The 21,701-nt window shown below is 38.6% G+C and overlaps 1 protein-coding gene across 1 annotated transcript in view; it reads left to right on the top strand.

The window, feature by feature from the left end:
* The window catches only part of TTC29 (tetratricopeptide repeat domain 29), a 301,858-nt gene that overhangs the window by 39,122 nt on the left and 241,035 nt on the right, over positions 1-21,701 (top strand). The window contains exons 4-5 of the mRNA XM_030887202.2: positions 9,435-9,658; positions 13,151-13,336. Of these exons, the coding sequence (XP_030743062.2) occupies positions 9,435-9,658; positions 13,151-13,336 (410 nt within the window). The remainder of the gene's footprint in view (positions 1-9,434; positions 9,659-13,150; positions 13,337-21,701) is intronic.

The following is a 21,701-nucleotide window of genomic DNA, read 5'->3' on the forward strand; positions in this document are numbered from 1 at the left end:
TTTAAAGCTATGAGGAATATTGTTTCCTAACTACTGTACTTCTCAGTAAATTAATCTACTTATGAATCTGTAGTATACTAATGTCTGTTTATTCTTTTCTGCCTGAATTCAATTTTTGTGGTAGTTGTAATGTACATGAGCTCCTTGTTGGTATTTACACTGTTTTATGGAAATGCTAGAGAAACAAATGATATATTCTCAACCTCAAGGAAATCTTAATCCCTATTGTATACCTGTTTTTTACTGTTTGTTTTTAAGACAGTCTGAATGCATAGCTTTTATTTTGTCACAAATACTTAATTTTGTTCTTATAATAGTCTTAGTGATGCACATATCTTATTTAATAGATTCAATATCCTTAGTTATAACTAAGAATTTTCTAAATGTTTAAGATAGTTGTCGTAAAGTTAATATCACATCCAGGAAAACAAGATGTTTACATAAAACAAGATGTGTTGTCTGACAAAAAACATCATAATGGTGCATTTTCCCATGTTTTACATTTTTTTCCTAGAAATGTAATCATTTTACACATAGTCTGTGAAAAAATGTGACTTCACTTCACAGGTGTAATATACAGTCTCTTTGTAGCTAATTAAAGAGCCCAGAACATGAAATATTTCTTCATATAGCTTATAACTTGGTCGTGTTTTTTTAAGTATTCAGAGTTGAAGGGGACAGTAGATTTTTTATTTGTATTTGTATTTGTATAGGTGGAACATTGAAATATACTTAGTGGAAACATGAACAATGCCTACAATAGGAATTTAAGAACCCAAAGAAATTAGGTCATCTGCTGGCCTACAATTGTCAAAAACTTGATATTTCTCTTCAGCTCAATTTACTACAGATTTCTTATCCCCGAAATACAGAATGAGAAAGCTGGAAAGAGCCTAAAAGAATTTGATTCCATTTTAAAACACGTGTACGTAATACCAATGGATAGTTTGTAAAAGAGAAGCTTTATACATGCAGTTTTCTCCCTGAGGATAAAACGTTATCACACTAAAAGAAATGCTCTCATAAGAAAAATCTGAGTGCACAGGATGTATTTCCCCTTACATCGTCTTCCATTGCGTTGTTGATACGGTGAGCACAATGCTCTGTGTTTACTTTGAATTTATGTGGTTCTTTTCCTTTTTAATTTCAACAGCAATTATATCTCTGCTAAGTACTTTTCAAATGAGTAGCTATTGCATACCGGATTTCGGGTTATCGTGTTCATATTTCTTAAGCGGTATAAGGGAATATGTGGATGGAGCAACGCTAGAATGTTGATGACAAAGCTATAGGTGTAAAAATTGATTGGTTTACTTTTCCCAAACAACCTCCTTATGCAGTCGTTTAATGTGAGAGGTCCACCCCCCTTGAAACGCTTTTTAAAAAGTTCTAATCAACTTTTGTACATTATGTAGAACTTCATTTTCTAAACTCTGCAAAAGAAAGTTTCATATTTAATGGGCAATCATGAATTATTCCATTTATTATCTACTTCCTCCTTTCAAAGACGATCTGGATAAAAGGCGGGGTGAATAATTTCAAAAAAATACAATGCATTTTTAATGGGAAGGTGCAAACTACAGATTCTCATGATTATTAGTAAGTGTAAAGGAAACATAATTTTACTTGCAGAACTCATCAAACTCTTACAAAGATAAAATGTATGACATACTTTTGTTCAAAAAAAGCACAGCAAGCTGAAGTTTTCTTTCAATTCGATTTGTTGTCTTTCCTGAGTTTATATTGGACCTCTCTCTACCATCATTTAAAATGAACATTTGACTCAATTTGTGTGGGAAATGGGTAGGTTTGATGTATAACTGTGTGTGGAGAGGAAACAAATGGAAAATTCAGTGATGTTATGATTTGAGGCAAAATTTCTAAATAACAGAATTTTTTAGACACTGGAGAATATCACTGAATTATGTTTCAGAAAACAAGTTTGTATTCTATGGAGTTTTATGTGAATTTTTAAAAATTGCAAATACTAATTCAGACAAAAATGAGGATGGGCTGGCATCATCATGTCTGCGTGCGTGTGCAGTCCATTGTTTCCGGTCGTTTGTAATTTGGTTTACCTTGTTTGCCTCTTCTTTTCTTATGTTTGTTGTCATTCTGTTAGGAGCAGACTATTATAAGACAGCGATAAATCACTATGTTAAGAATTATACATTATATGAAGTAATGAGTATTTGGATTTCTTTTTTGACATTTTTAGCTTACTTCAAAAACTAAGATTATTTCCAGGCTTTTTTTTAACCTTCTGTTTAATTGGTTTCTTATAGTTGAATATTCCGGAGTAATATGAAAGAAAAGAATAAGAATGCATTGCCTTATTTAGCCAAAGGTGTTTGGACTGCAGTTTTATACTTCCGTCTTGAACATACTTTCATTGAAAATTCTTCTTAAACAATGACTTTTGGGGGGGGGGGTCTCATCTTTTGGCTTAAAGGATTCTTGGGTTTTAAAATGTTTGAATTCCTCTGGGGAGTTTAAAAGCAATAAGACCGTTTATAAAAATTGTATGTGTAATTACCCTTATAGAAAGGAGCTTTTCTTCCACTGTTTGCACAAAATTTCAACAGAAAAACTTTTTAAAAATGTTTTTGAGTTGTTTTGTTTTTAATAAAGAAGATGAACAAATGATGTTAAAATCTTGTATCATAGCTCTGTGGGTAAATATTACAGTAATACTTTATATTGAAGAGTAGTTTATTCCTTTCCAATTGATGACAATAGCTGTACTTCAAATATTTAATTGAATGGTGGTCGCTTGAGTAAATGCCTCATGTTTAACAGATGTGCACATAATAAATAAGAAAGGACATATTTAAAGCTAATGAAAAGATCAGCATCTTGCAATGTCTGCTACATCATAATTTCTCGTCTGATAACCAGAAACAGTTACCAAAGAACATACTATTTGATTTATTGATCTTAGAAAAATGATTGACTGTTTTGCTAAACATCACTTCTAACATAGAATCTGATAATCTTTGTTCCATAATCTTTTTTCCACTCCACCAAGACATAACATGTATATTAAATTAAAATAATTCTTGTTAAAATAAATTCCTTTGGTGCTGTTGGGAGAAGTCTCTACTACAAAGTGTCTGAAAATTTTAATGCAGGTCCAAGGAATTCTTTTTGTGACAGTCCTATTTACAAAGGACTATGAATTAAGCTTTATTTCTAGTTGCTTTTGTTAGGAGTTTAATTTTCTTCAAAGCAATAAAAGGCTGAGTTTGAGTTAGTTTGCCCCCTCCACAGTGACATTTTTCTGTTTGTATTTATTCTATGATATTGTTCTATCTTTAATAATTAACAGAGGAAAAATTATATTTTCCAAAAATTTATACCAAAACTTTGTTCACATAATGATATTAAAAATTCTAGTCCTACACCAATGGAAAGCATGTCTTTAATTTATTTGTAAGCTTCCAAATTAGTTATCTAGTCACCTTAAATGGAAACTGAAAAATATACTGCTGTAGTAACTAACTAGCTCTCATTTTCTGATAACACGTTATGTTGATTCATTTTTCCATTTGCATGGTTGAAGGTTATGTGTTCATTTGGAGAACAGTTCTAGTGAAATAAACATAGAATACACAAGTTGTATTTAACACTTTGAAATGAACCTAAAATGGTAGATATTTCAGTAATTTCAAGAGGCTTCATATAAAATTATTAGAAAATCTAAGATATATATCTAGTTTCATATGATATTAGAGTTATTTCCAGGCTTTTAAAACTTTATGTTTAATTGTTTTCTTATAGTTGATTGTTATGGAGTAATATGAAAGAAAAGAGTGCAGTTTGCTAAAGTAGAGTATAAGTATTGCACAATACTTATATATTTTTTCCATTTTGCTCTCTCTTTTTCAATTTTTCTTAAAACAAAAATCAACTATAAATTTCACCAAAAAAGAAATACTGCTAAAATGGGTATGATGTTAAAATTCCTATTACTTGATTAATCACGGTTGCGATAATTTTATTTCGAGTGTCTTTTTATTGATGGAAATGTATATGCAGAAGTTGTAAGAACCGCGTTTTGATCAATAAATGTGTATTATTCTTTAAAAACAATTCCCCTAACATTTTAAAAAGAAAATGAGAAGGTTCACTTTAGTGACTAAACCTACTACTAATGACTACTTATGATAAAGGGTAGTTTCTTTTGTGCCCTAAGTTCTTTTTACTGAGATGTAGCATATAGGTAGTGAAACTAAGCCAGATAGACAGCAAGCCGTGAACATCAGATTTAGTTGTGACTGGTGAATGTACAGAAATGCACATTGCTTTTGTTTGCTTTTTTATATGTACATTGTTCATATTAACAAAAAAGCCTCGTAAGTATGTCTTTTTTATCTTAAGATATATTTCTAATTTTCCCAAACATGTAAATGGAATGGAAAACTACCAACCTATGCTATACTACCTGCCCTATTCACATGTTTGACAGTTGGGTGTTTGCAAACGGATGCTCTAGACAGCTACATGTGGCCAGATGGATGAGCTAGAATGCCTTGCATAACTTTACATTTATCTCCTTTGACTGTCATCTGATTTGCATGTCAATTAAAATAATATCTGTATTAAGATGAATAATGAGAGTTATCAAATGATTTGAGTGCAGTTTGCTAAATTTCCAGTAGATGCCCCCAGAGACCAGTCAACTCACAGGAAATCCTTCAAATAAAAAAATAAAATAAAAAAAACAAGAAGCAAGATTTTTTGTGTGGTTAATCTTCAAACTTTCTTCTTGCTATCTTTTGAAGTACATGGAAAATGAAAAGTTCCAAAAGGTGTCAGTTCTTCAACTGTCCTTATCCAAAATTGTATGTGAGTGTTGGTAGTATGGTTTTCCATTAGTATTAATGATAAAATAAGAATTAAAAATCTAAATGCATAAAATTAAGACTATTGCTCCCACATTTCCTTGTAATTCTATATGCTTTTAAAGCAGTCAGTTTCACCATTTCTTCTATGGTCTGTATTGAAAAAGATAGGGAAATACTTTATCTTTGTTTTAGAGGTTTTGAGGGGAAATAAAATAACCTTGTCACAAAATCTGTAAAATGTGCCCAAATAATTTATAATATGATTTTTATCAGTTCTTATCTATGGGGAAATGCCTATTTTTTCATTCTAATTATTAGAATATCTATATGCACTGATATATATGGGTAATAATAATGACTCACTTTAGTCCAGGGAAATTATATTAACTGAAGCTATTTAAGTATTAATTTAAGAGTCGATGTAATTATCCCATAGGTAATTCCAATAACATTTATTCCTACAACATGAATGTAAGGCTGTTATAACTGACACACAGATAACCCACTAGTGACTTATAAAAATTAACCTAATTAAACAAAAACACTAGCCGACTTCTGATTAAGTATTACACACCTTTTCAGTTTATCTTTGCCAGATTAAATAAAAGTGTTATGACCTTGTTTTAAGATACCTTTTTGCTAGCTGCTTTTGAAGTATTTTATTCAATATGAGCTCACCTTGACATTGTAGTTCCTGCTTGCCCTGCTAAAAATTACATTAAATGTTTGAATTCTTGCTCATTGATTTTTATGTTGAAAGTCTAGCAACAAATGCAAGAACTTATATGACCAGAGAAAATAAAGTAAGTTGTTGTCTTTAAGGCTTCACTTATTCGTCTCCTTCAAGTTTGTAGAGATGTGTGTACTTTCCCTTTTGTGTGTTTCCCTTTGTTGGAGTTTGTGCCTTCAGCATCACACGTCTTCCGTAGGACTCACATCTGTCTTGTTTGCTTTGGATGGATGCTGCCGCCGGTCTGCTGCCTGTTTAAGGGACAGTCTTCTCTTGGGGAGTCAAACGATGGTAGTGATTTCTTTTTCTAATTCAACAGCAACGTGGATTTGCAGGAATAAGGGCATTCAAATTAGAGAGGTACAGACATCATAATTGTCGAACGGTGCCAAATTCCTAAACAATCAGTATGAATAGACAGAAAATGGTGTGGTGAAGAAGAATAATCAGCAGCACTTAATATAGCAAGAGGGATTGTGATGTGGCAAGGTTTCCGAATCTGCAGCCAGAGAAACCCGGGGCAAGTTACAACCTCAGAGAAGAGTTTCTTTATCTGTGAAAATGGAAGTGGCCCTTTGTAGTGTTATTGTGTGCAGTAGAGATCGTGTCGACACAGTGTCTGCCACGCTGTAGGTGCCCTATCAAAAGTACTGATTCAAAATCATTTAAGGCAGAAGTTTGAAATGAGATCTCCAGAGCTGCTTAGAAATAAGCTCTCTCCTAGTTTGTGGAATTTTTTCCTTATCGCAAAACGTCTAAGGGGGATTTTGATGTACATTCAGAACTGAGTGGTGCCTCTCAATGTAGAATGGTAACAGAACCCCTATGATGTGCGTGGCCACATCATGCCATTCTCAATTCATTTCTTCTCCAACTGTATGGTCCTGATTAAGCCAGTGCAGCCTCGTTGATTTTTCTTGTTGTTCTCTCCTTAGGGTGCACATGCACCCATTTCTAGCTTGCCCAGGAGACTCCGCACATCTACAGTGTCTGTGAATGCCATGTTTTCTTCCAGAAGAGCTCTCCTCATGTTGTGAGAACTCCGTAAATCTCTCCCTAAATTTCGCCACGATTCCCACTCACTTTCACCCAGTGTAATCAATGACTTCGGGTCAAGGAGATATTTCAGCTGATTTAATATACTAGTGCATGAAAAAAACAACTAGATGGCCTAAATCTATTAGCAACAACAACAAAAATAATGAATTTGAATTCTGTTTATATTTCTACTTCTGTTCAAAAACATATTCATCTGGATGTGGAGTTTGGTTATGCTCCTCTGTGATGAAGTAAAATCTGAGAAAAATAAAATTGAAAAAAAAAGGCAGAATTTGGCACACATTTTGTTTGCAGGCGTTGGTGCATTTTAATAATGAAGATAATTCTGGTTAAAGGAAACTCATTGTGGTAGCAATTGTACAATATTGCTTGATGTAAATGAATTATGGAATATGATACCTGTATTATCGCCCATTAAAAAGGTTTGGGGGAAAAAAATAAAAGAATCATATAAACTATGAAGTTTAAAGAAGAACCTATTTAATACATGGCTGTAATTGCTCCTTTTTGCTCTCCAGGTTCAAACAATGATGTGCATGTGTGTATGTGTCTGCAAAATGGAGACAATATCAATATAGTTATATACATATTAATACATATTTTTCTATTTGGAACATCTTCTCCAAAGACTATTCATTTTAAAATTTTACTATATATATCTTTTAAATTACTGTTATATAGCATAGATATTTGGGAAAAGATGTCTTAGAAATAATTCAGTCCTATTCCTTTTGAATCAGTCAGCATTCTTTAGTCAGAGGCAAGGGAAACTATTTCAAACTAAATTAAGTAGGACAAGATTTGGCGAGAAGGAGCTTAGGAAACAAGCTGAATATAGAGAAGAGAACAGGCCAGAATAAAAGGACAAGACATAAACCTTTTGAGGCATCTCGGCAACAAGAAGGGAGGCCTAGAGGCACTCTGAGTAAGCAAGCTTTGAATTCATAATCACTGGTTAGGAATTCAACCCCACCAGCCCCTCAATGGGAGAAAAATGAGGCTGTTTGCCCCTGTAAAGGTTTACAAAGTCTCGGGAATCCTATATAGCAGTGGTCCTCAACCTGTGGGTCATGACCCCTTTGGGGGTCAAATGACCCTTTCACAGGGGTCACCCGATTCATAACAGTAGCAAAATTACAGTTATGAAGTAGCAACGAAAATAATTTTATGGTTGGGGGGTCACCACAACATGAGGAACTGTCTGAAAGGGTGGCCACATGAAGAGAGTTGAGAACCACTGCTCTAGGGTCTCTGTGAGATGGAATTGACTGGATGGCAGTGGGTTAGGCAGCAGGAACTACATGAAGAGTTTTATCAGATACCTCCAATGTATTGATTGCGCTCCAAAATTCATTTATACCCTTGTGTTCTGTGATTCAACATCTTAGGAGAGAAGCCAGTTGGCCTAATTAGAGTCAGTAACCTACACACCTGAAGTAGTTAGTTTATTGTGCCAACCTGGCCGATAAACACATGTGGGATTAATTGAAGGACGGAGCACCTTTGCCTAGGTAGCAGGAAAGCATTATTAAGCTGCTAACTGAAAGGTCAGCGGTTCAAACCCACACCTGCTTCACTGGGAAAAGATGGGTCTTCTGTTCCCATAGAGAAATAAAGTCTCAGAAACTCTAAGGAGCCATTCTATTCTGTGCTACAAGTTCAGCATGCATCAGCAACTGTTCAACAGCAGCAGGGTTGGTTTCGGTTGGGGTGTGAACTTACAGTGTTGCATAGGTTAAGTAATTGGTGGGTTTGAGCCCACCGGCCCTTACCCTACAGAAGGATATTCCAGTGTGTTTCTGTAAAGATTTACAGTCCTCCGGGGCAGTTCTAATCTGCCCTGCAGGGTTGCTGTGTGTCAGAATCTGATGTGATGGCACTGTACTTTATAATAATTATCCCATAACTGTACTTGCTGTAGAACGATTTTCACAATTATTTATTTGTTCAGTTGGCTGTGTTTCCTCACTAGGATGTGAATGTCACAAGGGCTTAAACTCTGTTTGGTCCAGAAGAGGGTAGACAACTCATGAAGTGTTGAATTAATGAGTGGGATGTACATTTAACATTCTAACTCCTTGTATGTGGTTTATTATTGAACTTAGTTGTGACATAAACGATTGACTTAATTTTAATTGGTAAAAAATGTGCTGACCCACTCAAAACGCAGCCGTTGAGTGAATGCCAGATCGTGTAGGGCAGGGTCAAACGCCTGTGAGTTTCGGAGACTGGCACTCTTTACAGGAGTAGAAAAGCCTGCTCATTCTCCCGAGGAGTGGCTGGTAAAGCTTTGGGGCTGCTGACTTTATTCTAACCACTGTCGGTACATGTTTTTAGCATGAATGAACGAGTGGGTGAATGGACAGGCTTCCACAGCACATGACATGTTTAGTGACTACCTCGTTTGCGGCGAGATAGAATGTTCAATTTTTCATCGGCTCATTAGCTTTTGTTTGTGTATGAGGGCGGGCTAGTAGGTCGAGTAATTTTTATATGTATTGCCAGTCAATGAACTAATTTGTCCTAATCAGCCGGAGCTCAGCTCCGGAACTGATATATTTATAACATAATTTCATTAAAATGACTGTATTTAGATAGCTCCTGGCATCTTTCATGAAGCCGAAGTTGTTCAATTAGAAGTGTTAGAGGCACGGGTTTTTTTTAAGCTTTCAGTTCTTTTATCAAGATGAAAACAAGAGAAGGGGATGTGGTTCAACCTATCATCATGGTAGGATAAACACACCGTGTGGACTTGAAGGATTCAAATACAGCTTGGTGTGTTCTGCTTCTTGTTCCAGTCACAGGAACTCGTACAAGAAGAACATCTGTGTGGACATGCTACGGGAGGGCTATCATAAGTCCTTCACGGAGCTCTTCTACCTGATGGAGCAGTGGGACACCCTGCGGGAGGCTGCGAAGGCCAGGTCCACCTTGTGGTTGCAGAGGCCCCTGGAAGAGCAGCCTGATAAACTGGACCACTTGTACCACTACCTGACCCGGGCTGAGATTGCTGAAAGGAAAGGTAAGCAGGCAGAGGGAGGCTGGGCAGCCGCGGGAGCCGGAGCCGCCAGCTGCGGAGGGAAGGCTCCAGATTGTGGCTCGTAGGATTCCCCAACACGAGAGCCACTTAGCTCCGCTGAGCCTCGTCAGCGAAGCATATTTTTAGAATAAATGATAGGGGACGCGGAACCAACACAAAGTCCAGAACTTTCGAGACATACAAGTCTATTCGTTTCTTACTCAGAAACCTGGCCAGTTTTCCTTCCTGTACGGTGTGAAGATTGCTAAACGGCTGTTTTCAAGCAGCACTCTAACTTAAAAAAATCACACCCATTTCTCAGTATTTTTATCAGGGATTTTGAAGGTTTTAGTAAAAACTCCTAAAGAATTGAATCAGGGAGTTTTGCGCTAGTAGATGTATACTAACAGTGTCTCTAGAAACACAGTGGGTTGGGGGGTGGCGGGGATCTGAGACAAATAACCTGTTTCCCCGAAAATAAGACAGTGTCATATTAATTTTTGATCCCAACGATGCACTAGGACTTATTTTCAGGGGACGTCTTATTTTTCCATGAAGAATAGGGCACATATTTATTATTTATTGTTTTATTAAAAGAGACCTCACACATCCTGTCTGCTCCAGCTGTGCTGCGGCCAACAGTGAGCTTCAGGGCGGCGCCCGCCACTACGGTCCAGGGTCCAGAGTTGCTGTAGCTTCTGGGGGCCTTATTTTGGGGGAGGTCTTACTTTCGGGGCAACAGGGTAGCATGTCCTTGCATATTCTGATTGCTTCTCGTTGGAAAGGCCAGCCTTTCAGTTAGTCAAAGGTACGGCGCTAACACCTTCAGATGAGAGATTCTTCAGATGAGAGCTAGGCTCGTTTAAATTACTTTAAGGAAACGTCTTTTGGCTCTTCTATGGCAAAGACGTGTTTCAAGTAAGCTGGTCCTTTCTTCTCAAACTATTTTCCATTTACTAAAAAAGTTCTTTGTCTATGTAACTTTTGTGCATTATCTCTGGACCTTCTGTCATGTTATGATCAGGACCTTGAGCCCCAAGTGGCTGGGAGAGAGATAGCAATAAGGACACTGGATAACCAACGCAATAGATAATTCAAGTTTTATCTACATGTGACCTTAAATTATCATCAAGAATCAATCAGGCAGCATATTTTTCTTCCAAAAATGTTTATGTAGAATATCCAAAGTATGTTTAGTACTCGTGAAATTCCATAAAATGTTCATGTGTTTATGCAAAACAAAGCAAACGTAACTGTCTGGATAAATGTTTTGGGCACATCAAGTGATTTAACATTAAAGTTAAACAGCTTGGTTTATTGCAAGACTTAGTATAAGCCTTAAGGTACTGATATGTTTGGTAGTTCATCCAAGGAAGGAAATTAGTAAGAACATTTCTCAAATTTATTTGATCACATAATCTCCATTTTGGAGAGTATAATGAGATGTTTTTGCCTAAGTAATCAATAACAATAGAATTGGTCTTGAACTCCTGGCTATACCTGCTGGCAGTGCACGGAAGTGGTGTACAAGCAAGAAGAAGAGAAGTTAAAAATTACAGGCCATACATATGCAGTGTCCAAGGATACAACACTTGACTAAGTTCATTTCTACCTAATACACTGAAAATTGCTCCATTTCATGAAGAAAAAAATCTGTTTTATGACTAGTAGTTTCTGAATATGAAATATTAATAGCTTACATAATGCATTCTAAAAACATTGTTTATGAAATGTTATTCTATCAAGTTTTAATTACAGGGACATAGGAAATGTTATTTCAGGACCACAAGTATTCCTCTTTAAAGCCCTTTATAGAGCTTTAGTTTGTTTGTTTAATCAAGAATATGAAGTGGTTTACTTATGGGCTTTTAAAAACAAGAACTCTCTCATCAGTCACCGTGACAAAGAATATCAAATATTATAAAAATGGACTTGGCTGCCCTTGTTCCTCTGAGGTAGAAGGTTCAGGATGGAGAGATAAGCATCGTGGGTCGGTTCTGAGGTGACATGTCCACTTTAAGTACAGAACCGTTTGCTCTTCATCCAAGCTGTTGCCCATCCTGAGTACCAGGAAAAAGCAGAACTGGCCAGAAGAACCTTCAGCACGTTAAAAAGTAGAGACTCCTCGTAAATATTTAGTTTTCAATCCACACCAAACTATGGTCCCACATAAAGGAACAGCACAGGTCGTAAGACAATCGAGGCATCTTATGCACAGTTCTTATCAGCTACATTTTGTTGTGATTAGCATGAGCCTTTTGAGTGTTCACGCTATACGAGTACTATTGGGCAATGTATCCCTTATATACTCGAGTATAAGTCGACCCGGATATCAGCCAGGCACCTAATTTTACCACAAAAACTGCATTACAAAGGTGCTGAAAAGCTCGGCTTATACACGAGTATATACGGTAAATCTTTTTCTTTCTTGTAGTCTCTTCGTGAACATAGGATTGATGTTCCTGGAGAATGAACCACAATTGATATCCATGAATTCGAACAGAGAATGACTGCTATTAAAATATCTTACAGATGCCATTGATATCACTGAATGGCTCATGCACCTGTGAAACACCGAATTAACACACATGTGATAGTTGTTTCACAGCAATCACCAAAAACTTTCCCTGGACCTCGAGGTCACCACCGATTCACAGATCTGCTGTCGGCATGGACGCAGACACACAAAGATTGTGAACTTGTTCACACTCACGTTGAGAGGGAGGTTTACAGAAGCTGTAATCTATTACATGCAGCGTTTGCTTTCAAATTCCCTATCGCAGTGGGGCTCATAAGACTGACTGACTGCCACTTTATTCACACATTTTTTTTTTTGTCCATGTAGGCCAGTTTGAGAAACAAAACTTACAGAAGACTTAAGGAGTAAATTACTATCTGAGTGAGAAGGATGTCTAACATTGATACATTTCAAGCAGGGACAAAAATGTACAAAATGGACACATAGAAATTCACTGTTTCCATCTGTCAGCACCTTGTTTGTGCGTTTGTGTTTTCAGTCTTTGAGTAGAATTCTTGATATATTCATTTCCTCTTTGATTCCTTTATATACATCTTCTTTTTGTCATGATTCAGAAGCACTGCTTGTTCTACAATTTGTACATACGATTCAAACCTCAGATGGGAACAGTACGTGGTGATAATGTATATGCATTTCTTCCCCTGAAAGCTGAGCACATTGCTCATTATCCTCTCCCTTATCTTCCCTCAAGTTTAGTGTTTTAATATACCCAACCTTCCTAAGTTTGGGGAAAAGATTTTCATGGCTATCTGATTAGCCTTTCACTAATGCAGTTATTTTAATAACTAAAATGCATGAATTTAATTTTTAGAATTAGATTTTAACTTTAAAAACAGGTAACCCTACTTTTGAGGGAAAATAGAAAATACAAGTTTTCACTTGACTGGTTTGCCATTCAAAGGGATGCTTTGTGAGGCATTTTTTCTAAGGCAGCTTATGTTTTTCTCTCTTTGAAGAGTACTTTGAAGATGTATATAATAACTTGTATGCTCTGGCCTGTTACTTCAACACTCCTGAAGACCAGTGGGTAAGGAATCACTTTTATGAACGATGTTTTAAGATTGCTCAACTGATCAAAATTGACGGAGGGAAGAAAGAAGCCGAATCGCACTCGAACATGGGCCTTCTCTACGAAGAAGATGGTAAGTGGATGTTTGCTGGGTAATGTTGAGGATGCAGGCGTCAGGCAAACAGGAAGCACAGGAGGGTGGTGAAAAAGACCGGAGGGCTCAAGATACGAATGTCAGTGGCTAAGATCAAACAGCAAAGCAGTGTGACTTGCAGAAACGGCTTCAGAATTCCTTGCAGTCATACCTCCCACCCACGTTCCCAGAATCATCAAGGAGATAAAGCATTCTCCCATCTGCTACACACCTACACACCCCTCAGGCCATGCACTGTGCTGGTATAATTTTTTCATGGTCCCTTCATGACAACTTCCTTTATTCATTTTCACTTGATTTCTCCTGTATGGAAAGGTTTGCATAAAGAAAGACTATGCTTAGTGACTTTCCTAGGACCCTGGGTTGTCTACAAACGCCCACTGCCTTCAGGTCTCTTCCCCTCACAGTGACCCGACAGGACAGAGTACCACTGCCGCATAGAGTTTCCAAGACGGGAAACCTTAAAAGAAGTATCGGGCCTCCTCTTTCTCCCATGGAACAGCTGGTGGGTTGGAACTGCCAACCTCTTTGGTTAGCAGCCAAGTGCTTTGGCTATTGCACCATCAGGACTAAAACGCACATTAGCTATATAATTCAGACTCCCCCTATCCCCTTCCCCCATTATGATTGTATAATGACTTCTTGGAGGGGGGGTGTGCTCCTTTAAATATAACTTTATATCTAACAGTGTTGTCTTGAAACAATTCAAAAACAGCAATAAAAAAAGAATGATCAGAAACAGGTTCTTTTTTAATGGTGGTTTCAAGAAGATGGCAAACAGGAATTCAATAATTGCAATCCTTTGTGGAGGAGAAGTAGAGAGGGGAAGGAGCCCGGTGGCGGCGTAGTAAGAGTCGGCCATGGTTCTCCAGGACAGCAGGTTTATGCACCAGCAGCTCCACCGGACAAAGGTGGTTTTCTACTCCAGTAAAGAGTTACCGTACGAAAATTCACAGGGACAGTTGACCTCATCCTACACAGTCGCTATGAGTCAGCATCGATTTCGTGGCAGTGAGTGAAGAGGTAGGGAATATGGCAAGGGAATATATGACAAGATGAAATATTTTATCATGAATACTACTATTCTTTCCCTCAGAGAGCCTCGTTTTCCACAAGAGGTTTGTCTTTGGCAAAAGTATTAAGTGAAGAAGAGAAGTTTATTATGTCCTGCCCAGAATTGCTGCAGACCCTTGGCAAAGGGTGGGAAGGAGGACTTTGTGTTGCAGGAATTACAAATAATGAGATTGTATCCTAACATGTGATGGGGATAAAAGGGTGATTGATACAGAGAATGCCAGAAACATTTGGAGAGGTAACAAGTCCCATGGCCTGGATTCAAGAAAGCATCATGGTAGGGATGGGCAGAAGGGTTGACAGACAGAAGGAATTTGGGCAGGTAAATAAGTAGGAATGTGTTTTGTGTGAGTCAATGACACTAACTTGTATTGGGAAGGACTGAAGGGAAGCACATCTGTTTGAAATGTATTTCCGAGCAGTGATTAGAAATAACCTCACGGTTTGGACTTAAGTCTCTACGCATGCAGAAAGATGGATATGGACAGAGGTACAGGCATAGTTAGTTATAAGCATAGAAGTCTCCACTCATGCTAATAACCAAGCACTCAGCTGCTGACGGAAAGGTTAGGGATTCAAACCCCAAACAAAGGTCTGGTGATCTGCTGCTGAAAGGTCAAGGCCAAGGAACCTCTACGGAGCGATCCTCCTCTGCACACTTGCTGCCTCCAGGAGTTGGCAACAGCCTCAGGGCCACCGGTTTTATAAATCCTGTTGTTGATGTAGGTACATAGCTGATACAATGTGCCCTATGGTGGGAAAGAGAATTACGGGAGGGAGAATGATTAGAGAACCGTGCATGAGGAGCCAGGCTGCTAACTGAATGACCAATGGTTCAAACTCCCCGGCTTCTTTGTGGAAAAGGATGAGGCTCTCTGCTCCCATAAATTCCTACAGCAGTTCTGCTCTGTCTTATCGGGTCACTATGAGTAACAATTGACTCAGGGCAGCTGGTTTTAGCTGGACACTAATTTAGCACCAAAGTAACAATTAGAGGGTCTTTAAAAAATACATTTAAACATGTCCATTGCAGTGCTAGTACAATATTTCAAAATAAGGGCTTCATTAAATATATTAAGCCAAAGCCCTACCATGGAGTTCTGTGCAGTTGGGAAGCTACAGGTTGGAGCAAAATGTATTCATCCATTCAATAGAAATTTATTTCAACCTAATGCCAGGAAATGAACTAGACAACACAACACAAATCTCTGCCCTCATGGAGCTTATATTCTACTGTAAAAAGCAGGCTTTGTCAGTAACAACCTATACAAGATAGTATTAAATCATGGCGAATGTGATAGCAAAGAAGGGTTGCTTTGGCTTCAGCATGCGCTGGTTATGAAAACTCCTGAGAGTTATATACTGAAGGTAAAATTCTGCCCTTCTATGTTCTCTATCATAGAAATAGCCCCCTGACAGACAAAACTAAGAGACACCTTTTTGGTTTTGTTTGTTTGTTGGTTTTTATAATGGAGTTTGTCAAATTCAATCAATTATACTAGCAGATCAAAGAACTCTAAATGACTGGCCCCCAAAAGAAACCACATAAGAAATAGCATACGAACATAATGGCCAAAGAAGTCAGGGCTCCATTAATGAAAATTGAAGGGCAGTACCAGCGAGATGCAGTAACTATCCTAGGTGACTCTCATATTTTCTGTAAAGTTTACTTCTGGTTATGATTACCCTGAGTGCACTTCCAGCAGCGTTCTTATATATTGGCGCCTTTCGTAGTTTCATTCCGATAGCCCTTCTTTCACTCAACAACCCCTGGTGTGCATCCTCATCCCAGCAGGCATCATGGATGTTCACAGTATTTTATTTTGGGAAATGTGACCCGAATGTTTTTAGTACTGTGACCTAATGGGGTAAAGTAGCAGGGCATCAAAAAAGAAGACCTCCAACAAGATGTAGACTCCATGGCTACACTGATGGGCTCAAACCTAAGAGCAGTTGGAAGGCTGGCGCAGGACTGGGCGGTGTTTCGTTCCATGGTACATAGGGTCGAAACTTACTCGACGGCACCTAACAACAATGGTCAAGGGGCGGATGCGGTGAGGTAACATTATGCATGGCTTTTTGGCTTGCTCATGTGTAGAGTCCCACCCTCCATCATGGCAAAATGCCGCCAGGCACCTCAACAAATAGAATGCGCTATCTATGGAGAAGGTTGCATGACTTTTATTTTTCAAAATTACTTTCAATTTAGAATATTTTGTTTTGGAGCTCCCCCTTTTGTTGTCCTGGCTAAAGTATGATCTTGTGTCCCCAAAGCACTTTGTAAGCACCAAGAGCCATGTCTCGTGGATGGAACACCTAATGGATGAAACGACTAGTCCGTGTTGGTGAAATTTCTAGAGATTGACTTACAGTGTTTGATGAACTTAATGAGGCTGAAAATGATGCTTTTGTAACCTAGGGTAGACTTTTCATGAGGAGAGCAAACATGAGGAATATTAAAAATATTTTGCATTTCACATGGCTGTAGGGCTCCCTACTGGGGTGACCACGGCAGAGTTAATGCACATTTGATCTAATTGGTCTGGGGGTACAAAAGGAGGCACCAACATCTGCGAGGCAGCTGTGCTCAGAGGCAGGTGGTGACATCCTTGTTCTACGGGTGCCTGCTCAGGTTGAAACAAGATGCCATCTGGCAACTGGCTAACTGGGGCAGATGTCAAAGCCCAGCCAAGCGGGCTGAGGTCCAGGGCAGGCCTCCAGCATGCTCAGGAAACTAGAGCAAATAAGTAACACGAGCAGAAGCTGTAGTTGCAGGGATGGGACACATGGCTGCAGTTAGGGGCAGTGTTCAGCCCAGTGGGCACATATGTGACCAGAGCTTTACCCAGGGCCCCAGTCTGAGTTAGAAGACAGGTTCAAGTCCTGGCTGACGTAAGGATGGGACCCTACTGTGCAGTGTGGTCTGATGTCCATTGCCTCCAGGACTTGTACTCTCGTTCTTCAGGTTCAAATCTGTAGTTGAGGTAGCAAGCATGGAGTAGTCATGTACTGATAGACATATGTAGAAAATCAGTGGCTGTATCTTCTTTCATACTCATGAAGTATTTGTGGGTCGAAACTGAAAGGAGACTAATCTCTTTTCTGGAAGGCTAGCCTGAGGGATTCTTTTTAGACTAGTTAACCTTTATGTTCAGGCCACCTTTTTTTACTATGCCCTCCTAAGTTATCATCCTCCTCTCTGTCAGCAATCCATTCCATTTCAACCCATAAGAATTATGAATCTCATTACAGCATCTAGTTTCAAACTGCTGACGAAGTCCAGGAAGATAACATTAGGACTAGATGCTGGGTGACAACTCTACAGTAGTGATCAAGTTCACAGAAATCAGACAGGGTAACATCATTGTAAGAACAATTTCAGAAGTTGAGGAACATCTTCCAGTTTACTTGTGGCTTCAGTATAGAGTCTGAGTAAACGCTAATCAAGATCTACAACATTGACCCTAAGTTTCTTCATTGACTAGGGAGCATTTTAAGGGAGAGAAAGCTATCCTTCTTAGGTTGACTTGTTCAGCATCAGATCGTACAATTACTATTTATTGAGAGTCAGCTTCTTGAACAGTCACTAGGTCATGCAGCCAGGGGGTGTTTTAGGCAGTCAGGAGACACCATGAATAGAACAGAGCTGTAAAGAAGCTAGAAAGGCTAATCTCTCCCCCAAGTATTCAATATTGAAAGGCAGATAGAGTGATACATTTTTGGAGGAGGTCATCCCTATAAGGAAATATCACTTGGTCTCATGGATATAAGTTTATATTTGGGGATCGGTCCACTCACCCCTTTCTTATGAATGAGTGACACCATCCCCTAACATCTTCTCCGACCATTCTCTCGTGATCATGGTGAAGGCAGTCCCCGGATCTTTTTTTTTTTCTTCCTAATGTAATTTCTCATGAGGTGGTGGTTCAGCTTTTTCATATTTCTCTTCCAAGATAGAAAGGAAGAAAGGATGGGGAAAAAAAGAGAAATTCTACCATTGACAGTCTTAACTTCATAGGTCTCCCACCACTTAAAATGTTGCGAGGCTAGTTTCTTCTAAATGGCCCTGTTGTCACCATGGGTTAAACATCAGATCACTAAGGAAAAATCTGTGATTCTAAGTCACCAGAGGCTCCTTGGGAAAGAGATGAGGCTGTCAACTCTCTTAAAGATCTCCAGTGGTCCTGAAGACACAGTGTAGGTATAGTGCCCAATCGGTCCCATGCCCACACCAGAGCGAAACAGGAGAGGGGGCAGCAGAGCAGCAAGGGGAGCAAAGCAATGAAGCCCCTGAGGATTCCAGAAAATAGACTTTGTAATCGGTGGGCATGATGTGGCACTCACCAGATTCGGTTAGAAAGCAATCAAAAGGGTCAGCAGACAGGGTCAGAACTATTTACAGGCCATTTTTTCTCTTCTTTATTTCATTCAGTCTATCCATATACGATAGGCAGGGTAACTGAACCCAAAGAGGAAATAAGGGGGCCAACGGGAGAGGAGGAGGTAGGAGAAAGGGAGTGGGGAGCCAACAAACCCAGGGACAAGGGAACAACAAGTAATGTGAACCATGACAAGGAAGGTGTAGAATGCCTGGTGGAGTTGAATCAAGTGCAACGGTAGCTGAGAGAAAATACTGAGAGCCGAATGGAGGTCAAGTATGATAGTGGGACAGGAGGAAAGTAAAAAGAAATAGAGGAAAGAACTAAGAAGCAAAAGATATTTATAGAGGTACAAACATAGGCATGCACATATGTAAATATACAAATATATTAATAGGGATATAGTTCCATGGACATATATTTAAATGTCAAGTATCAAGGTAGCAGATGGACATTGGGTCTTTACTCAAGTACTCCCTCAATGCAAGAACACTTTGCTCTAATAACCTGGCATTCTGTGATGCTCACCTTCCCAACACGATCTCTGAAGTCAAAATGGGTGAATAAGCAAATGTGGTGAAGAAAGCTGATTGTACCCAGCTATTAAGAGATATCACGTCTGGGGTCTTAACAGCTTGAAGTCAAATAAGCGGCCATCTAATACAGAAGCAACAAGCCCACATGGAAGAAGCACACCAACTTGTGTGATCATGAGGTGTCAATGGGATGAGGTATCAGGCATCAGAAGACCCCAGATAAACAAATATATTGATGCAAATGATGGGCATCAGAGAGAACACCCAAAGCCCATCTAGAAAATCGGACATTCCATCACAGAAGGGTCACAAGTAAGGAACAAATCAGCATAGCACCAACAGAACCCACAACATTCCTCTAGTTCTTCAATGCCTCCTCCCCCCGACTATTATGACCACAGTTGTACCTTAAAAATCTGGCTAGACTGGAGCATGTACAGTGGTACAGATAAGAGCTCTCAACACACAGAATCCAGGACAGATAAACCCCTGAGGAACAGTAATGGGAGTAGCAATACCATGAGGGTACGGGGCAAGGAGGAGAAACGAGGAACTGACCACCCTCCAGGGGGACGAACAACAGAAACATGGGCAAAGGGAGACAGCACACGAGGTAAGATGCGAAAATAATAGTAATTTATAATTTATCAGTGGTCCATGAGAGAGGTAAGAGGGAGGGGAAAGAAGAGGAGCTAATACCAAGGGGTCAAGCAGAAAGAAAATGTTTTGAAAATGATGAAGCGACATATGTACAAATGTGTTTGATACAATTGATGTATGTATGGTTATAAGAGCTGTTAAAGCCCCCAGATAAAGTGACATTAATTTTTTTTTAAATTAAATGCATAGCTTTTAAGAAGAAAAAAAGATCTCCAGTGGTCATTCTCTTCTGATGATATGTCTAAAGGAGCAAAATGAAGTCTCACCACCCTTGCTTTCAAGGTGCATTTCCACTGGACTTCCTCCATGATACATTTGTTCATTCTTCTGACAGCCCATAGCATATTCAATATTCTTCACCAACACCACAATTTGAATGGTTAATTCTTCTTCTGCCATCTTTCCTTTCTCATTGTCCAGCCTTCTCGTGCTGTCGTAAAATAATATTACTAGATAAAGAGTTTTTTTGGCAAGTTATTGAGAAAACCAGTAACAAACCAGTAACACATCAGTATGAAATGAATAAATCAAAACAATTAAAAGAAGAAGAATTTCAACTGTTAAATAAATATTTTAGAAGCCAAGACTGATCATTATAAAGGACAAGTTAAAATAAGAAAGAGATGTCACTTTATTACCTGTAAGGTGCCCTGGTGGCATAGTGGATTATGCGACGGGCTGTTAACCATAAGGCCAGTAGTTCCAATGCACCAGGCACTCCTCAGGAGTGAGATGAAACTTCCTGCTCCTGTACAGAATCACAGCATTGGAAGCCCAAAGGGCAGCTCTAGTCTTCCTACGGGCTCACTATGAGTCAAAATGAACTTGATGGCAGTAGGATGGAGGTGATTAAACCTGTGATGTTCTTTAATAAATGTGTATTCTGTACTAGGCACTGCGATAACTGCTAGGAGTACATGGCCAAAGAAGACATTCATAGTCTCTTGCTTTAGGGACTTACATTTTAATAAAAGAGATAAGCGCATATTCGTTCTTTCAATACTGTGGGTGAAGGTGCTGTTCGGACAGGAATAGAATGCATCAGATTCAAATGGGTGTATGTCTGTTTAGTTTTTCAGGTAACATTCAAAGCTTATATTAGTGGTAATAGGATAAATTGCTTCAATAATTCTAGGAAAACTGTTGGAAATACATATTAAAAAATATTCATATCCTATAATCCTATTTCCACTTTTAGGAAATAATTAGATAAGGAGAAAAGGATTTCAGTAATGACACACACATATATATCATTATTGAAATCCTTTTTCTTATAATATATACACTTTATTATATAGGTGTATATATATATATATATATATATATATATGGTATAATGGGTTACATGCTAGGCTGTTAAATACAAGGTCAGTAGTTCAAACCCACCTACTACTCTGTGGGATTTTTTTGCTCCCATAGAGATTTATAGCCTCAGGAAAGAAGGGCAGTTCCTTTTTTTTTTAATAAGCATTTTATTAGGGGCTCATACAACTCATTGCAAGCCATACATACATCATTTGTGTCCAGCACATTAGTACATATGTTGACTTCATCATTCTCACAACACCTGCTTTCCACTTGAGCCCTTGGTGTCAGCTCCTCATTTCTCCCCCTCCCTCCTCACTCAATCCTCCCCCTGAACCCTTGATAATTTATAAATTATTATTATTGTATCATATCTTACATCATCCTATG

This window comes from Echinops telfairi, unplaced genomic scaffold (genome assembly GCF_000313985.2).
Source record: "Echinops telfairi isolate 266 unplaced genomic scaffold, ASM31398v2 ScPeMD7_5868;HRSCAF=6743_1, whole genome shotgun sequence".
NCBI classification, from domain to species: Eukaryota; Metazoa; Chordata; class Mammalia; order Afrosoricida; family Tenrecidae; genus Echinops; species Echinops telfairi.